Source organism: Ruditapes philippinarum, unplaced genomic scaffold, assembly GCF_026571515.1.
Source record: "Ruditapes philippinarum isolate M1 unplaced genomic scaffold, ASM2657151v2 ctg22460_1_1_1_1, whole genome shotgun sequence".
Taxonomy (NCBI): Eukaryota; Metazoa; Mollusca; class Bivalvia; order Venerida; family Veneridae; genus Ruditapes; species Ruditapes philippinarum.
Window position 1 is genome coordinate 1 of NW_026865992.1, and position 10,428 is coordinate 10,428.

Consider the following 10,428-nt stretch of genomic DNA (forward strand, 5'->3'; position numbering starts at 1 on the left):
CACCAAAAAAACAATAAAAACATGACAATAATTTAAAAACATTGTAATCTTTTTCATTTTCAGAAATTTTTAAAATGCTTTTCAAAAAAAAAACAAGCTATAAAGAGTAACAAAATGGGGGGAAGTTTTCTTTCCTTTTTTGCATTAAAAACCTTTACAAATCCCCAGGTTTTCTTCCATCAAGTTTTATTCTACACTAAGGGATCATATTATATTAAATTGAAAATTTCCAAAAGAGGTTTTAAATAAAAGTCAGCAGCCTTAGTTCCCTGTTGGCGCTAAAGGCATGTTTGGATAAGTATCCAGGGGTTTAACTGGTTTGCCCTTTTGGAAGGCAAAATTTCCTGTGAAATTGATTTTTGACATATGATTATTGTCTTTGTCTCTCGCTTCAAATTTAAAAATATGTAAATTTAAATTAGTCAAAATTGCAGAGAACTTGATAATTACCAGATAGTTATCAAATAAAGCCTACAAGATGGATTGACTGCCGAGGTATGACCAAAAATGTGATAAAAATAAAACCAAGTCACCTTTTTACCATAAGGAAAATTGATGTAATTTAATGTATCTCTAGATATTAATCAACCAAACAATGTAAGAGGATATATTATACCATCAAAAAAAACACATGCTTCCTTTCTGTGAAATTAACAAAGGTACAGCTTTTTCCCACTACTTTAGGCTATAGAGCTTGGCCAGTCAACATGTCCTGTGCAATCTTACCAAGTTCAATACCAATACTTTTGGCCAGACAGCTTCAAGCTTTAAGCCTGATCTCCCTAATATTAAATTTACTTTGAAAAAAAAAGAAAGTTCAGAAATTCAACTTACCTTAAAGTGATATTCTAAACTAACAAGAAATGGAAATGTGATGGCCTGCAATATTCTTTTCTCATTCAGAGTGTGTTCTACTTGTTTTAACTTCACCACCTAAAAGTAAACAAAAAATCATATATCATTAGTAATACAAACCATAAACCAAAAATCAAGTAACTTTTCAAATGTATAACAATATATCTTGCACAAGACATGCATGTGCACTTGACTATTCTCAGTATTTGAAATCTGAAAAATGCAGAAATTTTCTAAGAGGAATAATGTAATGTATAACAATTTCAGAGTAACTGAGCAGCAAGACATGTATAAAGAGGAGATTTTGAATGCAGAACCCTGAAACTGAGTTCAAACAGAGTGTAATTAAGTCAAAATCCAATGACAGAAGTACAGGTCTTCACAGTGACCTAAATTATGATCTCAAAGAAATGTTCTTGAGTTTCAAGTGAATAATATCAATAGTAAATGAGAAATCATATAAAGTTTCACGAACAAATTTAAGCAATTGTTATATAAATGCTGAGAATAAGGATAACTCCACTTATCTTCAAAACATCTAGCTAAAATTTAAAGACCATTTAAAATTGTTATTGAATTGAACAAAACATTCAAATTAGCAAAGATTAGGGCAATGACTGACAACTCATATTTGGGTAAATTATTTTATCTACCACTCAGCAAGACTTAATAAGCGAAAGTAATAAAACACCTTAGCACTATTTGCACACCGTTGGAAAGAAATTATTTCAGTATATACAGTTCAACCGTATTGGTCATAAAACATACCTTAAAGACATCTTGTCAAATTATTAATTGAGAGACAATAAGTAAACAGGTTTATAGAGATGGTCATTATCATAAGAAATTATGCAAATAACATATCTGAATCAGGGGTCACTGAATTGTTTATCCATTTTAAGATTTTAAGAGATTTTGATCGATCATCCACTAGTAAAGTCTAAATTCATATAGGTTCAATGAACATATATGATAATCGTGACCTTCTACTGCTAGCACAAATGCCAGGCCGCTGTTTTAATGACCCTGCATTCAAAATTGAATAGGTCCATTAAAGTCACTTGAAATGATATATGCATTTGTTTGTGTATTATATAGTTATACATCTTGATAATTGAGAGCTTTTGATATTGCTTTGAAGGTTTATTTAACAAAGACAGGTATCACAATAAGTCATTAACTTAACATTGTAAATATTGCTGACAAAAAAAACATTTACCTTTACAAGCAAATGATATTCAGTATCAAATCAAAGGTTAAAATTCAGATCTTATTTCTAAATAAATATTTTATGTGTTTTACATCAGAATTCAGAACATGAAATTCTTTTTCTTTTCTTCTATAAATAACAAAATATTTTTGATCCTTTTGAAAATAAATGTAAGCTTCTATTAGAAAATCATTCATCAATAGGTCAACTATAGTTTGTTTATCAGTCATACAGTCAAATGTATTTTTTTTTCAAAAAACTCCTTTCAAAAATATGCGGGTCTTATATAGGTTACAGTGGCTATGGAGGTAACACATCTGGGGACATGCTCTCCCAAAAAAATGTTAACTAGTTCTAGGTCATCTGTGACGCATTCTATGGTGTTTTCCCAAAAACTTACCAGAATTTCTATGAACCATAAATCTTTTTTTTTTTAATTATTTCAGTGAAATGCAACTAAGCTGTGGAAAATTTCATTGGCATTTTAAATGGTACATTTGTGGTCATGTTTCTGCAAAGAATGTAGCAGTGGGTTTATACACTATCACCTGTTCTCTACCATTGACAATCGAAAATAAAACTTCATGAATTTATATCTTTAATGTATGTGTATTTTATTTTCATTGAAATGCATGATAAATTACTATGTCAGCATGAGGCCAGGCCATTATTTCACTATAAAGAGTGAGATTTACAGTCAAACTGAAGGACTTTACCTTTTATGTATGCTTTACTTTATCACAGAAATGCACCAGTTACTAAACTGTTTGACAGTTTAAGTAATCATTACCACTCAAGGTAAGGTATAGCAAAATGTCACTTAGTTTTAAATTTGCTTCATAAACAACATTATCATTGTTTGTCCATTTGATAGATCTATGTGACATATTTGTGTGTTATCTTGAGCTGACCTATAAAAAGTACTGATACACATCTCTCCATGGTAGTCAAAGGGTTTATTTTAGAAAGAAAATCTTAACTTTACAATGCATAAAGAAACCTCAGGCAGTTTTTTGTTTATTGAATTTAAAATGAAAACATGATCCTTTGCTCACTCTGATTTTAATCATTGCGTTTTTTTCTTTTAATTTCTTTTTTTTTTTTAAAATTTTTTTTACATATACTTAAAAACATATAATTTTGAGTTAAATTTTTAAACTCTTTTGCTAGATTTAAAAAATTGGCGTCCATGGATTTTTCCTGTTAATTTTTTTGACTACAAGCGAAAATTCGTAAACAATTTGCTCGTTTAATTAAGTTCTATATTGGAAAACAAGAAAATACAATTAAGTGCTTTTTTCCTGTCAAAATTTTAATTGTTAACCTGTCTATTATACAGTTATCTGAAATTTTAAGTACTATTTTTTTACCTTAGCATGAACTCCTCATAATGATTACAGAAATAAATAACAAAACTTTGAATAAAGTGGAATTTTAAGTAATTATGCATGACGTAAAACATAAAAGTCTGGGCATAATCAGGTGTTGTAAATTTTTTCTAATTGCCCTACAAAATAATTACCTTTTGTTTGTCTAATATTTTCATAGCATAGTATTCTTTATTTGCTTTATGTTGCACCAACATTACTCTCCCAAAGGAACCAGTACCCAGGGTCTTTATTCTGTCAAAATCATCCAGGCCTGCAGTGTTCTGTAAAAATAAGATGAGCATTTTATGATATAAGACAAATCAACACACAATGGTGAGTTTTTGTGGTCAAAGTCATTTACAACTGAAAAAAGATGTACATGTATTGATTTGTAGTTGAAACAAAGTCATGGAAAACTTATTTACATGTACTTGATTTTCTGTCAACTTTTCTCATGACACAGGATAAAATATACAAGTTTCATATAATATGTTTAAAGAAAAAAAAAGCCAAAAGACCCCCAGAAAAATAAAAAAAAACAAAAAAAAAAAAAACCTGAAAAAAAAAAGAAAAAAATTCGCTTTTTAAAGAAAAAAAATGACCCCAGAAAAAATTATTAACTAATCAAAGTTGAAACGCGTTTAACGACATGATTAATATTAGTGTTTGAACGAGTTAAAAAAACGTTAAAGACTTTCTGGAGAAAAAATGCTGGCTTGTAAATTGTAATTGACTTTAGGTACTGCCATGGCTGTCATCAGAAAATGTTTATTTCAAAATTAAGGTCTTTGCATTAAGAACATTTCTGCATGTCCTTTTTAAATCAGGTAATTTCACTATTGTGCTACATTCAGGCTTTTACTTGGTTTACATGTATTCTGTTTTAAATAACCTTCATAACATGAGGCCTCAACATGACTTGTAATAGATATTGATCATAAGTTCATTACCACTGGCCTAATTCATGAAAGAAAAACATGTTTTCATTTTACTTAAAGTATTATTATCTACTGAAAAAACCTGAAACTTCTATTCAAAATCGAATTGTTGTTTGGCAAGGTTAAAATATGATTGTAAAGAGTACAATAACATTCAAGTTGAAGTTGGGAAACATGCAACTATTTGTAATTTAAGAGTAGACTAGGCTCTTTAAATTTAAAGCCATTTGTTAAATTATTATTTCTAATATGCAAAACTATTAACATATAAAATGATAAAAACAAGTACTCTCAGTCAGTAACCAGGGAAAGATTTTCTGTTTGTCCCTTTCAACTTTTTTCCATTTTCATAACTGAAGATCTTTTTTTACACAGTGAAATGCATATTGTAAAAATAATTGTTTGTTTTGGATTATGCACACACTGTTCATGGTATGAAATAAAGTACAAGTTGAAGACTGTTTTAGCAAGTGCCATTAGTGCAACTAGAATAGATCTAGATAGTTTAAATTAAACTTTTATAGAACGGCAAAAATATATATGAGTGCTCTCCCTACTTAGCTATCTTTTGTAGCTTCTGTAACTGTGGTTACTTGAAACATATTGATATATCCTGCATCTTTCAATACACATACCATTGATTTCACATCACAGTTAATCTTCATTAAGTATTATATGCTCAAGTACTTCAACAGATTCATATATATATATAAATATGTGTCAAGTTTATATACATTGTTTATCAGATACCAAACATGTTTAAGTATGAACATCCATAGAGACCCTATCATCTTTATTTATCAAGAACACTTCGTAAAATTTTACATAAATACAGTTTATGTATTATTAGATTTGCCATTAAAACAGAAGCCATTATAAAGTGGTAAAATTGTTAATTTTCTAGAGGAGCAGGAGAGCAATGTTATTTTTTTCAAATGGACAATAAACAGTGCATTGTTTTTCCTGATTTAAAAAAATTCTGAAGACAAGAAACAAATCATTTGTATGGCAGACCCTAGATTTTGTGATTGTGACAAACATGCAGTGAGCAGACAACATCAATCTTCATATTATTTTACAAATAAAACTCTTTACTGTTTCCTAGAAGTTGCAAAATAACATGTCATACAAACTGATAAATATGACTCTAATCTGATGCTATTCCAAACAGACTTTCTATGGCATCCATGTATGATAAAAGAATAATGTTAGTTATTGCAGCTGAGTGCAAAACAAAGCAATATAATGCACATACCTGTCCTGGATGATCCCATTTCTGTGTGAACTCTTCTTTTGCCTTGGCAAGAAACTCTTTGACTGAAAATAGAGAAAAAAATCTTTAATAATTAGCATTTTATTGAAAATTAAAATGTATATACATGTATATAATACAAATGTCCTGACCTCAAAGTTCTAAAACATTTTTCTGTCAGACTTCTGTCTCAAAACTTGTGTCTTTTTTTGTTCAATATACATTCTGTGGTCAGGTTTCTGACCAATCAGAATCTAATATTTGAGACCTCAGAAGAAGTCTTTATAACATTGAACCCAGATGACTTAATATCTGACCTTACACACAGGCACGAGTATCGGAACTGGGTAGAAAACATGACCACATTGATAAAAAAATTTGTGTTCATCTTAAATGGGTAAAAAAAAAAGTGAAATATGAGCCCCCTTTAAACTATACTGTAAGTTATAGTACATTTTAAAGGGGGCTCATAATTATAATTTCACTTTTTTTTGGACTCATTTAAGATGAACACAGAGGTTTTTTATCAATGTGGTCATATTTTCTACCCAGGTCCGATATTCATGCCTGTGACCTTACATACTGTAAAATGTACACAATAAAAGTTATCTTTGTAACAAAATCAACAGACATAAAAAAACAACTTATGAATAATTGATTTACCAAAATTGTCAATGCGTGCCTACATTGTATGAAGAAACAAAACAAAATATGAAACCAGTAAATATAACATTATAACAAAAACTGTGTGACTGCTTTATACATGTAGTTCAAGCATATTAAGTTTGTATTGAGATTAATAAAATTTAAAACTGAGTTTTTATATTCCTCTATTTTGTATGGTTACCTGTCACCCACATAAGGATTTGACAAAAAGCATAGCCATACTTGTTAAAGTTTGTACAGTTAGAGCACTTGGAGTTTGATCCAACACTGATTTGCAACACTGTGACTCTTTTGGTAAACTTATTGAACCTAAAAGACTTGGAAGAAATGCCTTTTATGATGTAATAAAGGTTTCTTATGAAAGTAACATCTTTTTTTTAAGGGACAACTTGACCGTGGCATCCAAAAGAATTGCCTTGCAGTTAAGAAATTAAAATATAACGGTTTCAATATAAAGAACTTTTTTTCTCCTCAGAACAATAGCCTAGTTATTTTTTTATACAAATGACACACCTGGCACATGTCATTAAAAGCAAATTTTCAGGGAAACTTTCATACTCCTTATCCAATAAATGTATTGTATAAGATTTAATTTTGTAAGTCACAATGCAAATGTTATCCAAGTTATATATGCATTCTTTCAAAAACACCTACATAACCTTGTATAAATGACATGTAAACAACACAATTGCAAGACAGTTGACAACAGCTAGCTTGCAAGTGTCATATGCAGTGTACATCACCACATGTATAACACTGTCACTCTATTATAATATTTATAACATCACAAAAATTTTCAAACAGAAAACTGTTTCAAGTTTGTGTTCAAAAATACTTTTATTACAAGTTTCATGTGACTATTTCATTTAGCCATATAATGGCATTTATGATGTTTGGCTATAGTATGACTGTATGTATTGAATGTACATGATGCTGCTCAACAATAGACTCTCTACAGTCTACACCATCACATCCCTCTACAGTCTACACCATCACTATGTTACTGTTTTTTACTTTTTTTTAAAAGGTTTTCAACCAGGACATTCTCTGAATGATGTACAGAAGTCAGAACAAGGACCGTTAGTACGTCAATGGATTTGCTATATGCCTACTAAACGAATCCACTACAGTATAATCACGAAGTTTTGTGATCATTATGTGCAGTATAAACCTCCCTTTTTTTCTAAACAAAGTAACAATCCCAACTTCTTTAACATAAAGCTATTGAAAATGATGTTAGAACAGAAGTGATTATTCAACAGGATTCTAACACAAGACTCTGAATATAAAAGGTTCAAAGATCCAACCTTCTCCCTGGCTCTTTACCAATATTTGGAGGTGCTATAATACTTAGTATGAACAAGTTATGTATGTGTTGATAACTATGTGTCACAGTTAGGGTGAGAAAAATGTACAGCTTGACTGGGACTCGATCAAGGGACCCAAGGCTATACAGACCGAGCTATCCTGCAGTTTACACATCTCTCCCCCTAAAAAGTGAACAGTTCTGAACCATGACAAACTGCCCCACTATATTGAAATTCATTCCAAATATCTCAGGGTTACAGAGTAATGTGAATTAAACTCTTGAGCCACATGCGTTCATAATCTCCCATTGGGTGCAAAATGTCACAGGGAGAGAAAAATGTGCAACTTGACAGGGACTCGAACCTGGGACCCTCATTATACCGCTCCACAGCTCTACTGACTGAACTATCTGGCCACTTTATATAACTTCCCTAACATATCTTATACATCTATTCTTCTCTCCTAAATATTGAACAGTTCTAAACCGTGACATACATGTTATGATGTATGCATAGACAACACATCTATGCTGCAGTCAGAGAATTTAGCACCAAAAACGCAATGTTTATGGTTTGCAAAATCTACTAGCCTGATTAGGTTTTGACAAGCCCGAAAATGTTAAACTTTGAAAAGTGGACACAGTGACACAAGTTGTAATTTTATTCAGTAGTGCAAAGAATAAGTAATTGGTATCTGTAATTCAGCATCTACCACAGATCAGCTTACTGTTTGCGTGTTTTCGCAAAATTTACAAAAGTATAATATGTACTACAAAAAGTAAAATACAATTTACAATTTACTAAAGGCTCAACTTATATAAATTATAACTAAACACTGCTAAAGGCTCAAAATTAAAAATGTTCATATAATTTGAGAAACATTGGTTTTTGAGCATATATTCAAGATATCAACATATGCAATGGTATACAGTATATTCACCACATTTGATTATGCATGAATAAATATTCTCAAATTTTATGTTGAAAAAGGAAATATCACCTCATTTAATTAGTTAATTTGTCTAATTAATCCAGATGAAAAGTTTCACAAAAATTACTTACATATGATTATAATGAATCTAAACAAGAAATTTAATTTTTAAGAATACAGTAATGAATTAAATAAACAAAGTAAGACTCAGTAATAAAAGACTATGCACTAAAACCAAGGCAACTGAATTTTCACACTACAAAAGCATACCATTTTCCGCTGGGTCACCCTTTTTGGCTGTGGCAGAATTACCCATTATGAACTGTTTCTAATTCCAAAACTGTTCTTAGTGGTGTATGAGCAATAACAATGATCAAAATAGTTAAATTATCCGTTTCCTATGTCTAACTTTGAGTGTTATCCATTGAACCACTAATCTATGCAAACTACAGGTTGACAAGATTGTGTATTCATGCAATGTAATAATTTATGTTCACGTATTTTACCGTGTTTTAACACTGAAATCACATTTACTTAACTCAAATTGTTAATTTTGATAAATATGACAAGAAATAAAACTGAAACTCTATTTATCATGAATTGGTTTTTGTAAAATTATGCTTTAACTCGCGGACTACTTTCTCTGCGGATGATCAAGAATATGTGTAGTTATAAAGGTGATTTTATTGACAGCCATGTTGCTAAAAATAGATTTAATATGCAATTTTTAGACGGTTAAACAACGGTGGAAATGCAGTTTACTAAACTGTGTTAACTGGATTTTAATTCTAATTATGTTCATTTTTAAAATTATATAAAGGTATGAGTAGACTGACATCACTAAGAAACTGTTATGGCCGATCGGTGACCCTTTCGAGCCTGACTAGACTAGAGCTCATTTCCTGGGATGTTTTTCTCCCAAGTTTAATATGGTAGATCTACTTCGAAGTAACAGTTTCTAGACTTACACCATGGATCTAAATTCTTCTCGTATTCACTTTCTTCGTCTTTTTTGCCCATTTCAAACTATTATTCATGTGCAGACGATCCCTTTAGTAAAATACTCTTCCAAGGGAGATAACTATAATTTTGATAGTAAAGGAGAGCTTCGCGTATAGTCTCCCGTATAATAAAATATCGAAAATTGTTAAGTTGAATATAATAGCAAGTCTGTTGCAACGTAGATATTCCAACAGACACTTGGGGTGTGAAGCCCAAAACGCCTTTAAAATCCAAATAAGATGTATATTTGTCAATCCCAGCACGTGTACAGTATATCAGAGATGAAGATAACATGTAATATATTTCTCTGTATATATACTGCAGTATATAAACAAACTTAATATAAGCCGTTTTGAAAAAAAAACAACATATTTCAACGTCAGAGGTAATGTATCATAATTATAGACGTTAAAATACGTTTTTTTTCTTCATAATTATATTATGTAGGCCTCTCTAGACTATCTCTCTATTTATACCGCAACACCCTCTTACGAGTATTAGAGTCACAGTACCTGTGCTCGACCAGCCCAGTGCTCGACCAATACTTCTATTTGTGTATGATTGAAGCATTAAAGTGGAAAAACCCTAGGAGTTTATGTGTGCTATTTGTTCCTGACCTGTAACCTCAATATCACGTACAATAACTCCAAGTTTGGTAGAAGATTGGCCATCTTGCAGACAATATTAAATAGTACAAAAATAAAAATCTATAATAAAAGTAGCAGTAAAAAGTATTTAAAACACTGAAATAATTATAATTTAGGGCAAATGTGGACAATACTTTGTTTAATTGCCTTTACTCTTATGCTTCCAATTAATTTTCATAGGAAAGGCGCCCAAAACTCATCAAAACCCAGCTTTCCATAAAAGGCAGGGGTTATGAACATGTAAACAAAT

At 30.7% G+C, this 10,428-nt stretch overlaps 1 protein-coding gene across 1 annotated transcript; it reads right to left on the minus strand.

The window, feature by feature from the left end:
* Window positions 1-834: 834 nt before the first annotated feature.
* LOC132730947 (cAMP-dependent protein kinase catalytic subunit 1) lies at window positions 835-9,639 on the minus strand (the record flags this gene model as incomplete). Its single annotated transcript, XM_060717030.1, is given in 4 exon segments — window positions 835-933; window positions 3,588-3,716; window positions 5,629-5,690; window positions 9,498-9,639. Coding segments are annotated over 4 exon segments (342 nt in total), but the record flags the coding sequence as incomplete, so codon positions are not given.
* Between the last annotated feature and the right edge of the window lie 789 nt (window positions 9,640-10,428).